The following is a 21,711-nucleotide window of genomic DNA, read 5'->3' as shown; positions in this document are numbered from 1 at the left end:
CCCGTAACTCCATTGACCTCAAACTGGATGACTACGAGGGCTGCCTCCGTCGTAATAACCTCCGTATTCTAGGCGTGCCAGAGAGATCAGAGGGACAGGCTCGTGACCTATTTGTTGAGGACCTTATTCTCAAGCACTTGTAACCCAAGGGCCTCAGTAATTTTTTTGTGATAGAAAGAGCACACAGGTTCCCGGGCAGCCGTCCCAAGCCAGGCGCTCCCCCGCGGCCCATGTTGGCTCGGGTCCTGAACTATCGAGACAGAGACGTGATCCTTCGAAACTCTAGAGCCAATGCCCCGCTCAGATATTGAAAATGCTGCTATTTCCTTTTTCCCAGACTTCACACAAAGAGTGCAGAAGCAGAGGAGATCCTTCCTGTCAGTTAAACGTGACCTGAGAGAAAGAGGCTTGAAATACTCGATGTTGTTCCCGGCCCGCCTCCAAGTCGAGGCGGAGGGAAGAACTTGGTTTTTTGATCGGCCGGAGGCAGTGGCGGAATGGATCGAATATCGAGGGACTCAGGACCCAGCAGATCGTGGAGCTTGTGAAAGTGCGGACAGGCAGCCATCCTGAAGTGGAGGCCTGGAAGACGGCCATTTTGCACACGTAAAAAGAATCTTGTTGCGGGAGGGGGCTGGGGAGGGTAAGACTCTTGTGCTGAAGATAAGGGGACTGCTAGTTCATTTACAGATTTACAATCCTAGTGCTAGAAGGACGGGATACTGATTCTGACTGGGGCATGGACATGGAGCTCACTGCCTGTTTGCCACTAATTTTTCTCTTTCTTTGAATTTTTCTAGGGCGACAGGCACTCTGCAAGTTTTTCGATGGGCAGTTCTGTGCCCAGAGGGCAGGGCAGCAGGGTGGTGGGTGTTGGGCTGGGGTGTTTGGCTCACCTGTTTGGTGGTTTGTTGTTTGCTTCGGCACAATACGCAGGTCTGACAGAGTAAATGCGGAGGAATGTAAACTTTACCGTGGAGATGATGGGGGATAAGGAAGAGAAGGTTTTGAGTTGGAGCGTTAACGGGTTGGGGGATAAGATCAAGTGGAGTGTGGTTCTCCAGTATGTCAAGAGGCATGCCCCAGATGTGGTCCTGCTTCAGGAGACGCATCTAGATGGCAACTTATGCAAAGCAATGCATAGAGGGGGGGTACAAGATGATTGCAAATTCAGGGTTTACATTGGGATCCAGGGGGGTGGGCATTCTGATTCGAAACGTGTTCCCATTGGCATTGACCTACACTTGGGAGTATGTTAGAGGCAGATACACAGGAGTCACGGGCATGTGGGAGGGTCGACGTATAACATTTCTGTCTGTCTATGTTCTTCCAGGCCTACAGGGCACAACATTCGCTGATCTGGGGGTGGTCCTGCTCACCGTTCCAGACGGGCATGTAATCCTGAGAGGTGACATTAACGCAGTTGTCTTTGGCATGTTAGATAGGCACGATTCCCCCCAGCCCCCCCCCAGGAAGTCTGGACGGGCGGCACAATGGCTACCAGATTTCATAGAAGCAATGGGACTAGTGGATAGCTGGATAATAACAACATACATTTAACTCTGGGGCTCACCACAGTCTCTCAAGACTAGACTACTACCTTGTTCAAGCCACGCTAGCATCATACATAGCAGAAATTCGGCACTTAGCTAGAGGCATCTCGGATCACTCTCCACTGTGGGTTCACGTTCTCGTAAGTCAGGGAACTGCAGGAAGGGTGGCCCCAATCAATCCTTGGTATCTGTATAATCCCAAGATTTGCAAGGACCTCATTAAAACTTTGGACGAATACTTTACCAATAATCTAGGGTCGGTATCCTCCCCTCAGTCCTTGTGGGAGGCGCTTTAGACAGTCATCAGAGGTCAGGCTCTGTCCTTGATAGCAGGCTCTAAGAGGGAGAAGCAGAAGGAGGTGGTTGAAATTTACAGGATGACGGGTGAGTTGGAACTGGGATAACGCAGGCTAAACTTCACTTATTAAGTCTGAAACAGCACAACCATAAGGCGCTGGTTTCAGACAGGGCCAACACTCTTAGCAGGGAACATCAGGACAGGCTGTATGACCTGGGAGATAAGGCTGGGAAGCTTATTGCATGTCTTGACAGGAGAGAGTGGGCGAGCCGTCTTGTCCCGGAGCTCAAAACGGGGGGTGGGGCTTTACTCACTGAGCCACAGGAGATAGTGGACATATTTGCAGACCACTTTCAGACAGTTTACAAGTCGGTCTCCTCTCATTCGGAGACCGACTCCCAGGAATTACTCCACGACATCAAGCTCCCCTGTCTTTCCCCTGAGGATCGTGACTACATGGATAGCCCCCTCGCTACGGATGAGATTTCCCAAGCTATCCGTTTGTTAAATTCTGGGAAGGCACTGGGTCCAAACGGGCTTCCTATCGAGCTCTACAAACTCAGACCAGACAAACTCACACCCTACCTAAAAGCAATGTTTGTAGAATCCAGAGACATGGGATTATTACCAAGAGAGCAAAGAATAGCCACTGTTGTTACGATCCACAAGGAAGGCAAGGTTAGAACGGACTGTACCTCATATAGGCCTATCTCTCTTTTAAATGCTTAGCCGAAGATCTTAGCCAAGCTCCTGGCGAACCAATTGGTAAAAGTGATCAGCGGTCTTGTACACCACAATCAATCTGGTTTCATGCCACATAGGAACACAGCCTTAAACTTGCGCAGACTACACGGGGTGATAGATAGAGTCTACACCCTTCGGGAGCCAGCCATAATCGCGTCACTGAACGCAACAATGGCCTTTGATATGATTGAATGGCCCTATTTGTGGGCTGTTCTTGCCAAGTTTGGATTCAGTACCGAATTCATCAAGTGGGTACGCCTGCTGTACTCAGAACCGCTTGACCAAGTGGTGGTAAACGACAGAGTGTCAACCCTGTTCTCGCTTGGTCGGGGAACCCGTCAGGGCTGCCCGCTGTCCCCCCCTTCTCTTTTCTTTAGCCTTGGAGCCTCTTGCATCCTGGATACAGTGGGAACCAATGATTAGAGGGTTGCGGTGGTCCCCCGGATGGGAGGAACGCATATCACTGTATGCAGACTATATACTGCTCTACATGGCTTCCCCCCGTGGCTCCCTTATTGTGGTTCTGGATGTACTAACTTCTTTTGGGAAATTTTCGGGACTCTCGATCAATTAGGAGAAATCCTTGCTGTTTTTCCTGAGGGGAGATCCCCCTGTCCCTCCTCGGAACTGCCCTAAACAGGTTAACACTGACGGGTTTAAGTATTTGGGAATTTGTATCTCACTGATTCCTTCGGTTAGGTATGCCCGGAATCTTCTTCTCCCTCTACAGAGGCTCAAGAGCGATATTGCCAACTGGAGGAAGCTCCCTATTTTTCTTCTAGGGAGGACGGCCCTCTTCAAAATGATGGCCCTGCCTAGATTTCTTTATGCCCTACAGAATACCTTGGATGTTGTGCCAGCCAGCTATTTCCGGGAGATTGAGGGCCTTCAGAGGGGCCTAGTGTGGGACGGCAGACCTCGAATCGCACTAAATAAATTAACACTAAGCTGGTATGATGGGGGAATTAGTCTCCCGGACATCTGGAGGAACTATTGGGCCTCCCAGCTGGCAGCAATCAACCATGGTACGTATGGTTGTGTAGATGACCCGGGCTACGCCATGGACCGGTGGCTTCTCCCAGGGGATAAATATGGTAGGGTTTTATATTCCCGACCGAGGAGACTGCCATTAACAGGCCCAACGAAGGACGTAGTTCAGATTTAGCATGATGCCACAGGCTCTCTGGGGTGGAGGCATAAGCTAACTTTAACCACCCCGCTCTGGGACTCCGAGAAACTTGGTAATCTCTGGAAGACGAAGGGATTCGACAAGTGGGACCTTATTGGAATTTCCACTGTCGGGGATGTATGGGGGAAGGGGGGAGTTAAATCCTTTGAGGAGATGCAGAAGGAATATGAGCTAGCAGACGCAGAGTATTTCGGCTATGTGCAGGTTCGGCACTCACTTCTGTCCACTTTGCCAAGGGGTACTGATCCCCCAGAGGCCTCTCCATTGGAGGACAGAGTTCTGGATGGTCAGCTTCCCGAAAAGACAATCTCAATAATTTACAAAAAGCTAATCAACCATATTGTGGATCCCCTTCAGGCATTGAGGGACAGGTGGGTGCAAGATGGGATAGAGCTTGACGACGAAGATTGGCAGGTAGAGGTGTCATTCCCCTGAGAGGTTGCAATCCCAGCTCGCCTGAAATTAGTCCAGCTTAAGATTCTGCATAGGATCTATATCACAGGACCCCGACTGGTAAGCATGGGGTTGGAGGACACAGGGCTACGCAAACGGCAATGTGGACTCACGGGTACATTCATGCATACCATCTGGGAGTGCACACATATTAACACTTACTGGCACAAAATACATGACACAATGAGCAAGGCATTGAGGCTCTCCCTTTCCCCGGAGGCGAGGAGGTCCCTCTTGAATATATGGGAACCCTCCGACTTGATTACTTCTCAGACACAATGGGCCACACTAGGGTTTATGCTGGCTAAAAGAAATATTGCTCAACTGTGGGGGGCAGTGCAACCGCCTACCCTGGAAGCATGGGAAAGCAATTTGGATTGGTGCATGTTCAGGGAGAAAATGGTGTATCTTGCAAGGGGATGCCCCAAGAAGTGGTCGCTTGTCTGGGGCCCTTGGAATGGCTACAGAGGGGAGATTTGTACACCACCCGGGAATGCTGTTCAGGATGACTCCCCTCCCCATGAAGTTCCTTTTCAGATGTATTTGATGACTATCCTGTAACCCCCAGATGTTGAGTCTACAATTTGAACAATCCTCTGTATTGCATTTTTGCTAATATTTTATTTCAGTAAAAAGAAATATAAAAAAAAAGTCTGTCACACATCATTGGAGGACGCAAAAAGAAACCGACGCATCACCTCCCCAAGCAGTAAGACACCGACACATCACCTCCTCTCTGGTAAGGAAATGACGCATCACAGTCAGTAAAGAGGATGGCTCTGCCTTGGAGGGCAACAGGTCCACCATGGAGAGGACTGTGCAAGTGGCCACAGAGCCACAGGAGTCAGTGCCTGAGCTGGAAAAGAGTGACTCCTCACTGAGAAAGAATCCAAAAGGGAATTTGCATGAGGAGGAGCCTCACACCCAGTCCTCAAGTCCTAGTGCGCATGAAAGATGTCACTAACTCAACCAGAAAGTGCAGGGCTTAGCGATGCAGGGTCTCTAGGGAGGAACCATGGTATGCAGAAGGTAAGTACTGAAGATCTGTCAGGTTGTACATCCGTCTGTCTCACCTCTTGGAACCCAGTATCCTACTGTTGGGAAAGAGAGTTGCTTCCTGGGCAGCAATGATGTCCAACAGTAAATATGGCATCAGGTGGTGTCCCACACTTTCAATCAGTGCAAGGGTACATGGTGCAGGTCTGCAGGAGGTCCGACTGACACTGGGCGTGGCTTCATCACTCTTGGCAGTAGTCAGCACCTGAAACACAAAAGAGCAAGCATAGGCCGCATCACACAAGCAATGGCCACCAGCAGAGAGAAGTCGGCTAGCGGCACTGTGTCAGTCCAGTCAGAGAGGCGATGGGCATCCTCAGCATCGGTAGTGTGTCACCACGGTTCTATCCACTAATATGTGGCAGCAACTCACCAGAAGGACATCTTATTACTGGGTCAGCTGATCAGTCCCGGGAGCTCTATCTAGGTGCAGTCTTGCATGCCAGGTCTTGGCTACACCTCTCTACAGTCATTTTGAGATTTCAATCTCTTTTTGCCAGTAAAGCGAAGGACGTGAATATAAAAACAAATAGGAACCTGTTTCAAAGTTGGTTTTTATTACTGCTGGGTGTGAATCCCAGTGGGACCTTGCCCAACTTACAGCACTGTAAGTGACTCAGGCCTTGAGAAATCTACTCGCCCTATCGCTATGGTGAGTCAGATTTTATATGGGCAAGCTATTTTTAGGGACTACTGACCTGTTCTGGTGAGCTGACAAAGAACTGGTATTCTCTTCACTCAGAAAGTGAATGAGCAATAAAGATGCCTTTAAATTTTGTATTTGTCTTGTCACATTTACGCTGCATTTGATGGCAGAGGTCAAATCTCAGCTTATGTCTCCTTACAGTTTGCTGCCTATTTTATCCTGGAGGTTAGTGTTTACGTTTCTTTCTCTTACTGCAAAGTTAAAGTATTTTGTAAGGTGAACTGTGCTGTACAACAAGTGTGAAATGGAAGGCTGTAGGATGTCAGTTTTTTCTAAAACACAACATTTAAATAGACAGTAAATGAACAATACAAATATTTCTAATTAACCAAGTTTACTCTGTGATGTGCAAATTATAAATATTTTGCTGAAAACCAAAGTCATCACATTATTGTTTATAAGCCATATAGTTATATCACTATGCCTGTTAGTGGGACAGTTTGTGGCCATTTCAAGTGAAAATGACCTTTCTGTAGAAGATAGTGTGCTACCACATCATACTTTTTAAAAAATATTTCTTTATTAGGTTTATATCTCCAAAGGAGTAAAACAAGCAAGGTACAAACATACAGCTTATCCGCCTCTGCCGAGGTGGTTCGTAGATCAGCAACAATGCAAGACAAGTCTTATAGCGATGGTTATGATTGTGGAGATTCCTTTGTTCACCATATTCGCAGCTTCATTTACGCTTAAACAGAACTCAACTGTAAGAAACTCACCCCCCCAGCCCCTTCACCCCCACCGCCCCCCACCCTCTCCCCTGCTGCCGGGTCTCTAGAATTTGAGGTCCAAGCAGCCTAATCCCTATGTTGGGTCATCATGTGTCTCTTCCTCGTGCTCTGGAGCCTCCCCCTCCCAAGAGGGCGTTGACCCGGAACTGTCCTGCAGCGACTGGGAATCCTGTCCCACCATCTCCTGAAGCATTGCCCCCAAGCCAATAGGACCTCAGGTAGTTTGTCATCCCTCCTGGTGTTCCACATGTGCCACTCCTCCGCCAGTGCCCATTCACGCAGATCCGCCCTCCATTTTGTTAGTGACGAGCCCTGTTGGGACAACTAATGGATCGCAATATGCCGCCTGGCTACAACTAGGCCCAACATCAGAAATCGCCTGCTTACTTTCCGCTTGGGATCCCGAGGGATCAGGCCCAGGAGACAAGCACGCGGGTCCAGGTCTACTATCCACCCCGTCACCTTTGTCAGATCCTCCAGGACCGACACCCAGTACATCTGGACTACTGGGCATGCCACACCAAATGTATAAAGTCTGCCTGTGCACTACGACATCTCGGGCAGTGTGAATCACTAGTATTATCAATGGCCTGGAGTCTCTTGGGTGAGAGATAAGTCATGTGTATGATATTATATTGAATTTGCTTGAAGCGGTTACTCACCGACACCTTCCGCACACTCTCGTGTATTTTTTCCCACTCTCTTGAGGTAATCTCCTGCAGACACACCTGCTGCCATTTGTGTTCTATTGTTAGGGGACCTAACTTTTTATCCTCCCTCAATGCCCTGTAAAGGTGAGTCACAAACTTATGTCCCCCTGCCATTGCGATCATGGTTACCAGGGTACAGGTGTGCACCGGAGCCTCCGGAAACGAGTGCCATAGTTGCCGCGCCGTCACCGCTATTTTGGCGTATTGCAAAAATTGCACTGGTCCCAGCTCAAAGGAGGTCACCGCCTCCTGCTAAGTGATGAATTTATCGTCCGGATAAAGGTCGGACAGCATCAGGCAGCCCCCTCCTTCCACTTGTCTGTTGACATGACCTGATCTATCTGCGCGAAGGGTGGCATTAGCCAAAGATTCATCTCAGGGGTGAACAGCCTGTCTCGGATCAGTCGCCGTACCACTTGATTCCATAACGTGGCCACCAGCCGCACCAGTGGAGGGCCGTGGTCTCGTCGCCCCCCTACCTGCCACAGAAGCGCTCCCAACTGCCCGTCCCCATATGTACCTGCCAGTAAAGACCTCTCCCAAGAGGGGTTCGTGTCTAGCCATGCAACAGCATGTTGCAGTTGTGATGCAAAATAATAAAGTTCTAGATCCAGAACTTCTAAACCCCCTGTGCACCATCTGCGTTTCAGAACCTCTAAACTCACCCTACACCGCTTCCCATTCCACAGTAAAAGGACCAGCAGGGAATCCAATTTCCTGAAGACCCGGTGCGGAAGTTCATAAAATGAACCTTGCATTGTGTACAGACAGATAGGGAGGGCCACCATTTTTATTAAGGCAATCTTCCCCATTAGGGAGAGCTTAAGGGTATTCCAGAAGGGGATACTCCCCTGCAGACCCCGAATTATCCTCCCCATGTTATGCTGGAAGAAGATTGCCACGTCCCGTGCAATCCATAACCCCTAAATAGCGAAGCATGTCTTCTACCTATGGAAGTCCCATCTCCGGGAGTTGGACCCCCTCCCAGTCGTTCTGCTCTCCAATAGCGTAAAGCTACGATTTTGTTTTATTAACTGCAAGCCCAGCAGCAGCAGCAAACTGCAACAGTGCAGCCATCAGAGTCGGCAATGACTGCGTCGGCCGATTCAAGTAGATCAACGCATCGTCAGCCTACATTGACACCACATGCTCCTTATTCCCCACCCGTATGCCCTGTCCCTCAAGTACCTCGCGTAGATAACAAGCCAGCGGTTCCATTGCCAGGGCAAAGAGAAAGTGGGAGAGCGGGCACCCTTGACGCGTCCCCCTCATTATGGGTATTATGTCCAACGCGTGTCGTCCCGTGCGGACCCTGGCCACTGGCTGAGTATAAAGCAGTTTTATCTAATTTACAAACTCTTGCCAGCACCTGACTGATAATTTTAAGATCCACATTCAGCATGGAAATGGACCTATACGATCCGGGAAGTAGGGGATCCTTACCCGGATTGGGGATCATGACAATCATTGCTGCCCGCATGGAATCTGGAAGCGAGCCTCGGTCTTGGACCTCCACCATAATTTCGAGGAGCTTCGGGATTAGGACCCCCTCCTTATATAGTTTGGCGGCTAATCCGTCCATCCCGGGGGACTTTGCTGTCTTCAGGTGGGCAATCACTGCCCGTATTTCCCCCTCCCGAAGGGAGTCTTCCAATGCCTCCTGACTGTCCGCGTCTATACAGGACAGTTGCAACCCATCAAGATAGACCTCCACGCCCTCGGGGGCCGAGGAGGGATGGGACTCGGAGTATATTTTACATAAATGTGTCCGAAATACATCATTGATCTCCTGTTGGGTAGTTACCATCTGGCCAAAATCATTCTTCAGTGCCAGAATCGGGTGGGGTTGAGTTTCCGCCCGAATCAGACGTGCTAATAACCGCCCTTCCTTGTCGCCCTCTGTGTACCATCTCCGCCTGCTGGTGGTTCTATTAAATCTGCCGAACGAGACCCACAAATCCCCCGGCTACTGACACATGGCAGTCCATTCGGGCAGCCTCTCCTTGTCTGTGGGAAAGTCAGTTTCCAGCATCGCCAGGTGTTCCTCATACCGTCGGAGATCACGCCCAAACACCTTTTTAACCCCCACCTCCGTGGACAAACATATCCCTCGAATTACCACCTTCATTGCGTCCCATTCAGTCGCCCTGGTGCTAGCTGAGCCCCAGTTGACCTCCAGGTACGCCTCAAGCCCCTGTGAAATCGCATCTTTGTAGGTCGGGTCGCCCAAAGCCTCGGTGTTTAGCCTCCATAGTGAGATCTTAGGCCGTGGTCTGTCTAACGAGTATGTGAGTAGGACCAGGGGGTGATCGGACAAGTATAGGGCCAAATATTGTATCTCCGCTATCCGGTGCATTGCCGTTCCCTGGAGAAAAAAATAGTCCAGTTTACTGTGGGTATTGGCAGCAGGCGTGTGGCAAGAGTACACCCGACGAGCGGGGTTGGCGTGCCTCCATACATCTAATAAGCCATAATTCTGGAGCATCTGGCCCATTGCTTCTCTCGTTCTAGGCTTGGCATCCAATTTTGGGGGATACCTATCTAATTCCCCATCAAGGGCAAAATTAAATTAGTAATTCTGTGTCGGGGTCCAGATCTAACTGTCCCAGAACCCGACCCAGAAACTCCCCATCATCACTGTTCAGAACATAAATATTTACCAGGCATATACTAAATCCATCTAGTGTCCCCACCACTATCACAAACCTCCCCTCCGGATCCTGCTTCACGTGTGTGGCCTTGAAGGGGACTCCCGGCGCCACCTAGATCAGTGCTCCCCTGGCGAACCCCGAGTAGGATGTGGCAAAAAACTGCCCCCGCCATCTACGTTGGACCTATTTTAGACAGTCTCCCCAAAGGTGCGACTCCTGTAGCCGGGCTATGCTTACCTCATGTCGCCTAAGGTAGGTGGCCACCCTGATTCGCTTAATCATGTTATTGAGCCCCCTAACATTCCATGTGATCAGTTTATACCTTTGCCTATCACCCGCCATTTCTTAGCAGTTGGTAATAGCGCAGCACCAGACTATCATACGAGGAACCCCCGTAACATTGCAGTGTGACCCCTCAAAATGCAAACATGCTTTGCGTCCCGTAAAGCAGCTACGTTTAGACCTGGCAGCAACCCCAACAAAACCAGAACAAGAAACCCTAACAGCCCCCACCCACAGGTGGTAGTACTGCATTCTCCTAACCCGGTCCTGGTCAGAGGACTCAGAAAGCCCCACCCACCCTCTATACCACCCGCCTCAACTTGTAATCAATTAATAGAAAAACACAAAAATGCACGTTCTCAAGTCCGGAGGAATCCCTCTCCCCAGTTTTGATGTTCAGCCGACTGACTGGTACCGCGCAGTCCCGCCCGACCATTGGTCTAGCCAGGCCACCTCAGTACTCTACAGTCGGCCAGTTAAGTCTATATTTGGTGCAAGAGTGTAACCTCCTTAAGAAACAGGTTTCAAGCCCCCCCTCTGTTCTCCGAGTCTCCGGGCGGATGGCCCCTTTTTACAAGTCTTTCAGGCCCGATCAGTTCTCCCTGGGTCAAAAATAGATACTCACAGTGTCCATGACACCGACTTTCCTGCTCTCACCACCGGGTCCACCAGTCATTTGTCTCCAGAGTTTTCAACGGCCGGGCTGGGGGCTCCTCCCGGATCCGACTGTGTTTCCTGTACCAAGCATAATGGGGAGAACTGGTTCTGGGTCGGGATCTCCTCCAGTTCCGCCTTGAGAGTGCCATCCGGTCCCACCGTGATACGCCTTCCATTTGTTAGATCATGTCCTCTCGGGTGCTCGCCAGGATCCGCATCCCGTCCGAGGCCCCCTCAGTCATGGCAACGCGCCTCACCGACACAGCAGTGTGAAGGCCGCCATTATCTGGGTCCGGTGGGTCGCACAGTTTTCTTCGGTTGCGGGCAGGGTTTCTGTTGCAGCTCAGGCACCACAGAGATCAGGGGGGTCCCCCACCACTGGATCGATCACGGAGACACCACTTTGCCAGGATTATACAGGATTTTTGTACCATTGGGGCAGGAGGTGAGCGAAAACTCGTCTAGTCGGCCATTTTGTTAGGCCACGACCCATCATACTTAGTAATATATTAATTAAAAGAAAGTTTTTAAACACAAACAGAAAAACATTCAATCAATCAGGGGGTTTATAAAGCGCGCTACTCACCCGTGAGGGTCTCAAGGCGCTGTGCCCCCATCATGATGACAATGCAATCAGTCAATTATGAGGCAAGTCAAGGATCATGTGTACCATATATTTGGGCTAAGTTCTGCTTGTACATGTAGCAAACGTTTAGTCTATTAAATCAAACAAAACAGTTTTGTACAGCTCCGGCACCGCGGAGATCGGGGGCCCCCACCACTAGATCAATCACGGACACACCACTACGCCAGGATTATACAGGATTTTTGTACCATTGGGGCAGGAGCTGTGCGAAAACGCGTCTAGCTGGCCCTTTTGTTAGGCCACGCCCCCATCACACTTAATAATATATTTATTAAAAGAAAGTTTTTAAACACAAACAGAAAAACGTTCAATCAATCAATCAGGGGTTTATAAAGCACGCTACTCACCCGTGAGGGTCTCAAGGCACTGTGCCCCCATCATGATGACAACGCAATCTGTGAATTATGAGGCAAGTCAGGGATCATGTGTACCATATATTTGGGCTGAGCTCTTTTTGTACATGTAGCAAAAGTTTAGTCTATTAAATCAAACAAAACAGTTTTGTACAGCAGAAATATTGAACTCACATAATTGAAAGTGCTCTCGTGTGATAATTTAAAAAAGGTCACTTTGAAATACAAAATATGTACCTAGCATCACACAATTTAAGACCAGTTTATTGGTCAAGTATATTAGGTCGATTTGATTATTGCGGTTACTAGACCTGCAGGTCTAGTAATATTTTTAGAATGTTTTTGAGGCATGTATCTCTATCTGCTTGTTCGTTTGAGAGCATGTATGCTTGAGAGATACTGAGTGACTGTGTATTTCACCTCTTTTGCATTTCGCATTTTTTTGTCACGTTTTATATTTGTCTGTGATTTATCTTTCATGCTATAGTGATATACCATTTTTTCTTGTCGGCGATTTATCTTTCATTTTAACTTGATACATATGTATGCTTGTCTGCATGTTGTCTCTTTATTCTCTATAAGCATTGCAAAATACATCAATAAACAAATTAAAAAATACATTAAATGTTCAAAGTTATTTGAGTGAAAGTATTGAAACTACAGTGTTAACAGAAACAAGGAATGCACTGTTAGTAAGTGTAGTATTATGTAACTCATAGGTAAACTAGGAACAGTGAAATAGATGTATCTTTTATCCTCTCCTCCATCATGTATGACACTTATTACCAGTACTCGGTCATGCGTGGGTGTTAATATTTTACTGCAATCATTGACAGATCTTTTTAATTTTAGTTCAGCCCGCCACCTCTTTAAACAAACAGGCGTGACCGGCTTCCGTGCTTCATTGTGACATCCTGCACACTGATAGACGTTCATCCTGGTTATTAGCAAATCTATTGCATGTAGCCTTCATGTAACCTTTTCAAGCCAGGAAGGTATTTTTAGCAAAGCGTGTTTGATTAGCAAATGTCAAGCGAGCAAGGCAAACAAGATTTAACGTATTGTTCATTTAGACCTTGATAGACTGCTGCAGTTATTGAGCTATCTAGCAACGAATGTGTGTACCAAATCCCCTGGAAGATTATCGAAATCAATCCCCATGTAATTACCATTCACCATCTGCTCCACCAGGTCCCGCGCAGATCTGCCGGCATCTTGCAGCTTCCGGTTCTTCTCCGGCTTCTCGCGCTCTATAGCCTGCAGCATGACAGGAAAGGTGAGTGTTTTAGTACAGGGACTCGGAGGCAGCACAGTAATTATAACTTGACGATGTCCTTTGATACCATGGCACGCGTTATCCCAGTCAGGGTGGCCAGTGAATCTAAACACATTAGCTGACCTTCTGTTATGGCCATAAAAGCAGCAAATATCATCACACGAGTGGACAAGCCCTTGGTTTCACTCAGTAGTTTCTCTTTCTTTGTTTTCCCAAAGACGGCTGATAAAAATCAAATAGATAAACGCTGTACAAAACCTTCAGACATAATGTACGGAAGAGAGCAGCGTGAGAAGATAAGTCCATCGGGAAAACTGATTCCGAGCATTACACTTAAATGATACAGCAGTTCTATAACAATGAATATATTTTACAATTCCATTTTTCATCTGGAGAGTCCCCATTCCCGCCACAACAGCAGCCCTTCTGAAATGCTCACACATACCTGAAGCAACGATGACCATTGTCTGAAGTCCCAATAATGCAATTATTAATGTTATTCTCATTGAAATAAATGGTTTTTCAAAATATTTATACTTATTGATGGAGTAATACAGATAAAACTAATAACAATAAACAACTAAATATGAATACTGCTATAACAATGATACTACGACTGTAATTGTTACTACCTTTAATGATAATAAGGTATAATAAGTATAATAGTAATAATAGTTATGTAATGATTCTACTGCTTCTAACAATACTATTACTACTAATAGCAGTAGTAGTACTCGTGAACATTACAGTAACATTCGAATCATACATATAAATGAGGACATAAAATGTCGCAGTAAAATTCCATGGCATTGGAGACCAGGAACCATTTCAGTGCAAACACCCTGACAACCTAAAGTGCTGAAAAGAGAGGGCTGGCCCACTGTGCATGATGTACATCAGTAGGGTGCCATGAACAGTTACAGCGTTCCTGCTTGCTGTACCCCATGACAGAATGAGCAACAGTGCCTCTGAAATTTGGGGAGAGCTGAGTGTTCACAAGAGGGAGGATGAAGTCCCTAATACGACTTGTGACCTTGTCGTTGACTGACATCTCAGTCCCATCCCCAACTGTGCAGGTGCGTTATTAGTCTGGTAAAAAACAAGGCTTTATGGGGCATATTATCAAGGACAGGCGATACATTATCGACGCTTTTATCGGCAGGAAACTGCTGATAAAGCGGCGATAATGGCCTTGATAATATGCTCTATGAATTCCAAGCGAAGCCCATGTTAGATAAAGCGGCGATAATGTATCGCCTGTCCTTGATAATATGCCCCTATATCCGTACCTTTGCGTCATGGCTTGGCAAGAATAAATGTCCAGCCAGCTTTAAGTTCAGGAAGGGGCGAACTGATCTCTCCTGAAAGTCTTCCTTGGCAGCTCGCAAGGGTCGGATTGGTAAGGCGGGCACTCGGGCAATGGCTGAGTGGCCGGTATCCGAGTACCAGCTGTGGGCTGCTTTTTTGAGCAACCTGGTGGCTGATTTGGGCGGTGTCTGTGTTCAGATGCCACCAGCGCCCAGTGGGGGGCTGAGTGGCCTTTCTGCAGGCAGATGGGTGTCCATTACTTTCCTTTTATTAACGGGCAGAGGTGTCACTCCCTTTCTCTCGCTGGGCTGGCCCATTAATGTATACATATTGAGCGGGGGCAGGGGGCCTGAGCAGAAGCGGTCTCACTTGTTTTCAGTTGTGTTTCACAAGTGTGGACTAATCCTTGCATTTTTTTAATCTATGTAAAGTTAAGAATACATGCCTCTGTCAGAGACCCCCCTCGCCCCCTTATTTTTAGAAAACTTCGCCAAAGCAGTGTCATGAAAATGTGTGCCATTTATGATGTTTTTTTTTCTTGCCCCGGACGATTTTTAATCCCAATCCAACCCTGCAGCTCACAGTCTCTTCGCTGCTCTCCCAGGAATCAAGTTTCAGTAATGGAAAAATAAACCAGACCAACAGTCATTCAGTCATTTGCAGGATGCCTGTCCTCTTACAACGGAGGTAATGCCACTCCAGGGAAGTACTCATGGCTGCATACCCCACTACACATATTGCATAGCAGAATTGACAAAAACAGACAGCACTGTGTATTTATAGTGCACTGTATTGCGGATAGCACAGTTTTTGCCCCTGGCATATTTTTTACTATTGCTAATGAAGCTTAATGAATTAAGGCCCGCTTTAGAGATTTGCAGATGGGATGCTCCATCACAAACATGCCGTATATCTTGTCCACCATATTAGAAAGTGCATTATATCCTAAGGCGGCTGTAATATATCAGATAGTATATCTGTCACATTTGTGACGGAGTTTCGCATCTGCCAAACTCGAAATCAGATCCTTAGGCCCTCATTACTTTGGCGGTTGGACATTTTATTGGGATAGAGACCACCCAACATGTAGTCGGCAGCCCTACCCACCAAATTGAAAGACGACCACTGTATAGGCGGACGGAAACATGCCATTTTCTATTGCAGCTTGTGCTGCAGCTCGGAAAAGGGCTGTAGCATCAGCGGCAGTAGAAAAAGGCATGTTTTAAACAACCATGCACCCTGTGCCGGGCACCATGTGGTGCATGGCACAGGGTGTATGGATGAACCCCCCAGGCCACATAGCAGAGGCCCACGGGTGATGGGAGCCCGGCTGGGGACCCCCAAACTCACTTTCCGACACCCTTTTCATAGCAGTTGGACTGCAATGAAAAGGTGGTCAGAAACACACATCCTTATCTCTACGGCGGTACCTCTGCAGGCACTGCCTCCATTGTAGGGATTAGGGTCTGACTGCTGCCCAACTGGCTCCTCGAGCCTGTCGGAGGCGGCAGTCTTTCCCCCGCTCGATGCGCTCCGACCGCTGCTATCCTAATCCGGCGGTCGGACTGCCGCCTCAGATGTTGGACGGTCAGTGACGATCCGCCCTACATCATAATTAGGCCCATAGTGTTCCAGTGCCACGGAATCCTTTTGATTTATCTGATGTATCATTCTTTTTTCAAGAAAATTTCGAAAAATATAAGAAAAGCAAATCCAAAGTATGATTGTATCATCATTCCAAAATACACAAACATTCCTGCAGCAATTTCACAAATTTGATAGAAGTACAAATGTTCACCCTAATTTATAAAGTTATATGTTATCTTTTTATCATTTATTATCAGGTTATTTTTTTAATTAGGCTTTTTTTATTGTGACAGAAGCTTATTTTTACTTCTTACAAACAAGAGCATTACTGCAGCAAGATTGAACCGTACATGACAGAACTATTCAAAACTTCCCAGGGATGGCTTGAATTCCAGTGCAGACTTCACGAGCAGCTCAAGTAGTTACAAGTAAAAGAACTTGGCAAGAGGAGCAGGGGTGGTGTGATGTAGAAGTGAACTGACAAGAATGTTGACAGATGCAGCTGCGGGTGAAGAAGCAATAGAGATCTGATTATTGCAGTAATAAGAAGGGCCATGACCCAAGCAGTTATGGTGTCTTGGGTCATATTTCGAGTAGCTTACTGACAGGCGCTGCTGTAGTATTTTCATCAGATGTGGTCAAAAACTGACAGTGGTGAAAAATGACAAGTCCAATAATGTAACAGCTGGCATGTAAAAATGGTTAGGTCACCTCCACCATTCTATTCTCATTTTTGTCCTGTTGTTATGCACATTAAATAGTAGGAAACGTAATGCCAATACAATAAGGAAATGAATTGTCTTTCCTTGATAATTCTGAACATTAAAATAGTGAAGCTGAGAAAGCTAATAACAGCAACCTGAATTTTAACAGAGAAAAACTAATTTTGACTTTGTTAGGGTGCTCCAAGGCTATGCATGAAAGCACAGTTGAGAAGGTATTATACCACAATATGATGTTGAAAAAAAATACCTACAGAAGTATCATGAACATAATATTGACTCCTAAAGAGCCTCACTTTCAGAAGTCTAGTAATTAATGTGCAGGAAGTATACCTCTACCAACGTAATAAACACAGTTAAGATAGGACGCAGCACAGTTACAGATGAATCTCTGCTAGGGCTTTGGTAGCAATGGCACATGCATCAGGTATTTCCCGAGAGAGATACATGTTAAGTTCAGGCTGTACCAAATAATTTTACATTCAAGAACACACCCAAATAAAATTCCCCAATAAAATAAAGGAATACAGAACAGTGTAATAAGGAACAGGTACTTAAACAATCATAATCGGATATGAGGAATTGGAGATATGAATTTATAAAAATGTAAGGCAGAAAGTACCTAAAATAACATTTGTTAATCAGAAGTTGTAGTTAGTGGTTATTAGAAGTTGGATCTCTATTTGGCAGAGGTATGCACTCTGTCCAAGTAGGGACCACAACCCTAGTCAACGTAAGTCACATCACAACCATAATTATCCTGTGCTCAATGTTTGGTAGCTTGGCACAGAGCAGACAGGCTTAACTTGAAAGGCAATGAGTATAGTATTTGTACAATAACTTATACAGTAATACAGTGAAAACACCACAAACGACTCCACAACAGTTTAGAAAAATAAAGCATGACTTTATAAATAAAACAAGACCCAAGCAACAACAATTCAGTATGTAGAAGTCGAGATATTTAATTTTAAAGAAATAAATGCAGCAAAGCGGTTAGAAGCAAGTTGCGCTAAAAAGATTACTTTAGGTCACGCCGGGCCGGGTCAAAGCTAAAGCTGGGGCCAACTGCGATGGGGTGCCGGTTGTCTAGAAGATCCCATGCAGGCCCCAGTGAACAAAGTACCTTCCTGGTCACAAGCAGCGAGATGTGTCAATCTTCTCCATATCGGGAAGGCGATGCGTCGGTTCCGAAGACGGGTGCCGAAGTTGAGAGGCATCCAGCGTTGCGCCGGATTCTGCCACGCAGCCAAAGGGATGCATTAATCTCACCAAGTGTGGATAGACTTAAAAGAGTGGCTTTGAAGTGAACCAGTATCCGTTTCAACCCAGTCTTGTCTGCCAGGCTATCTGTGGGGTGTAATTAGTGCTTTGTGTGGGGCCAGGCTACTACCTATTGTAGTGTAAGTGTTAGCCCCTTCCTGCCCAGGACAGGCCATCAGAATTCAGATGTGTGCAGATGCATACTTAGCCACACCTAGCATTCCTGTGTTTGTGGCTGTCTAGAGGGAACGCACAAGGTGCAACTGTCACCCAGCCCAGATGTGTATTGGGAACAGGCTGCAAGGGACACAGAGCAGTAAGATCTGAGAAATGTCCACTTTCTAAAAGTAGCATTTCTAAAATAGTAATGTTAAATTCAACTTTACCAGTAAAGAGGATTTATCCGTACTATTCCAAAGATATGAAACGTGATGCAGCTACTCCTTTCTAATTAAGAATTACAGCTTAAAGGTATTCCCAGTGTTAGCCTATGAGAGGAATAGGCCTCACAGCAGTGAAAAACAAATTTAGCTGTTTTTCACTACTAGTACACCGAACTTATAAAAGTTAGTGTCCTACCTTTTAGTTACACGCGTTTCGGCGCTTAGCCTTTGTCAATTTCTGCAGAAATTGACAAAGGCTAAGCGCCAAAACGCGTCTTTTGTTTTTGCCCGGAGTTCTAAATAAAATCTTTTGAACTCATCCCCTCGTGAGTGCCGTCTTCTGTTACGGGTACGATTACCCGATGGAGTTGTGAGCGGAATGTTGAAGCGGGAACACCCCCGCTTGACGAGTACCCGTCCCCGAGTGCAACCGGCTGGTGGTTTGGAGCAGTAATATATATATATATATATATATACATATATATGTGTTATATATATAATTTTCATTGGTTTCTTTATATCAACTACATCTTCATGGTTGTCTTATCCATTCCTCTACAAGCTTTTCCCTGATTCTCTCTACAAGCTTTTCCCTGATTAAGCTTGTCATGTGTGTTTTATTTATTTTCATATAGAACAATATTAAAGTGTTTGTTTATGCCATGCTCAGAAATTACTCGACTGTTAACGTGAAAAGTTTGTTACTCGACTGTTAACGTGAAAAGTTTGTTTGGCCGCCTGTTCTGTGCTGCTATGTAATACAAGGTACCTACTTCACAAAGATGTTGTGACTTAGAAGCTGATTTTGATTGCGGTCGGCCGTACCACTGCCCACTACTACGGCGGTTAGAAGCCAGCCCGACAAGCTTGCGGCAGTCCAATCATCTCATTTTAATATGACCGCAAAGCTGGTGGTCATAAAGTGCTCCATATTACGGCAGCTTGTGCTGCAGCCAAGGAAAAGGGCTGCAGCATAAGCCACAGTGGTACGGAGTACCTCCTGCACATCCATGGAATGTGTACCATGCACCATGTCTTGCTCGGCACATGGTGCATGGAGGTGAGTGGGGGCACTTCATATGTAATAGGGCCACTTTACAGTTGTGCACGACAGATGAGGCCCTGCTTGACGGCCCCTCATATCCCTTTCCGATAGCCTTTTCATGGAGGACTTCCCACCATGAAAAGGCTGTGCCTGGCTTGGTACCGCAGCCATTCAGGGATATGACTCCGACCGCCACCTTGTCAGGATCTCTGATCCTGACAGAGCAGGTGGTCTTTCCTCTGACCACCGTGGGCCCGACTGCCAGAACCGTAATCTAGCAGTCAGACCGAAGAACTGACGGTAGTCGGACCGTCACTAATGGCCTGCCGGTGGCGGTCTGACCTCCAGCGTAATCAAGCCCATAGTCTGGTCGAAATCAATGCATAATAATACATTTCAGGTGGTATTTCGTGTTTAATGGACAGAACACTTCTTCACATACATGCCGGTCTGCTATAGCAAACATGTATAAATAGACAACAAATATAGCCTACCAAAAAATAACACTGTTTATCTTCATTATTTCGTAATTTGTGTCATAATTGTTTGCATACGATTCTTAAAGTACAACACACTCCTTTAATAAACGATAAGAAGATGTGTGTTATTGTAAGCCCTTTAACACTTTTTGGTAATGGGGGTTGCCCTTTCCAAGGCATGCTATTTTTAATGCATGCAGATTACATCACAATAATTGCAGGAAATAGAGTGCTAAAATGATCTCGGTTGCATAGCCCTAACAGGCTGTGGATCAATATCCCTGCAAGCCTTTAGATCATTTCTAAATCAATCAATCTATAGTAAAACACAAAGTATAAGTTGTTTACCATTCTCATTTTCGAAAGGCAAATGTTTTATTGGTCTGAATATTATGGAAAAGCTATAATTGGTTCACTGCTTCCCCTTTACAGCTCATGAGGTTGGCATGATCAGAACATTTTCTTTCCAAATCATGCTTATAATTAGTACCAAGATAGCAATTAATTGATTTGCAATTTTCACCTAATGAACAGTTCAGTGTTCAGGAAAGGATTCTTTCAAATCTGGGCATGTGGCCAAAGATCTGGAATAAAAGGGTGCACATCAAGTCTCAGTCATGCACACTGCTGTTCTACAATACTTTCCCATAGCTCATTGTAATTATTTTATGAGTTATACTATTTTCAAAATTTCTCCCTACTGCATACAGCTTAAACATTTATTATCTGACATTATGGATTTTCTAGCATATTTAGAAAGGTAGCTTTAAATTGCAAGGTCTGTAAATCATGAGTTGGAACCTGTTGTTCATTAGAGCAGATGTGCCCCCAATTGTTTAGTTTGGGCAAATGAGATAGGCAAAACAATGGAAAAGAGAATAATGTGCAGTTTTGTTTTACTTGTCACAAGTTAATCTATTCCAATATGGCATTTGAAACAATTACATTTCACGTCAAAATAGATTGTGAATTGTGTACATGTGATGCACAAAATTTTACAGCACCTATATGACTAGTTAACCTGTGATTCCCAATGACTAGTGGAAGTAGTCAGTTTAGGTAATTTGAAATTGGAAGGTGCCAATATGTGTTGCATTTGAAACTGATATGCAGCTGACAGGCGGGTGTTGCTAAACTTTACCTCCAATTAAAATCTGAACACTCAAATTAAAGGTTCTGGGCCTAATGTACAGAAAGTCAATCCATGGTCTCAAAAACACAGGGTTTGAAATGAATCTCCTCTGTGGAGTGGATGAAAGTGGCCAGGGGGTGCTAGCTGCATTTACTGAAAAGTAGAATAGCGATAAGATTATTGCCCTAGAGTAGGATTTCTTATATTTTGTTTGGATGAAGATGAGCGCGTGCATGTTTGAGTGAAAGGTGCCCATAGTATGATGTTTGCTGTGTAATATTGTAAACTATGCAACTTGTTGTTTGAGTATACATTGCATAAACCAAAAGTTTATATTGTGATGTGCCCCGTACAATTAGGGAAAACAAAATCCCCAAAAGTTGAAAGTACATCATAAAAATAACAAGTTAGAAAAGTAGATACATTTTCCTACTTTTAACATTCATGCAAGCCTGTTTCAAAACAAAGTAGTATTTGATCAGGTAAG

At 46.0% G+C, this 21,711-nt stretch overlaps 1 protein-coding gene across 7 annotated transcripts in view; it reads right to left on the bottom strand.

Annotated features, from left to right (window-relative positions):
- The window catches only part of DMD (dystrophin), a 6,826,337-nt gene that overhangs the window by 5,057,102 nt on the left and 1,747,524 nt on the right, over positions 1-21,711 (bottom strand). For all 7 annotated transcript variants that reach the window (XM_078657819.1, XM_078657824.1, XM_078657821.1 and 4 more), the window contains exon 19: positions 13,199-13,286. In XM_078657819.1, coding sequence (XP_078513945.1) covers positions 13,199-13,286 — 88 coding nt within the window. The remainder of the gene's footprint in view (positions 1-13,198; positions 13,287-21,711) is intronic.

Source organism: Lissotriton helveticus, chromosome 8 (genome assembly GCF_964261635.1).
Source record: "Lissotriton helveticus chromosome 8, aLisHel1.1, whole genome shotgun sequence".
Taxonomy (NCBI): Eukaryota; Metazoa; Chordata; class Amphibia; order Caudata; family Salamandridae; genus Lissotriton; species Lissotriton helveticus.
Note: the sequence above shows the minus strand (reverse complement) of the source record. Positions and strands in the feature narration are given on the sequence as shown.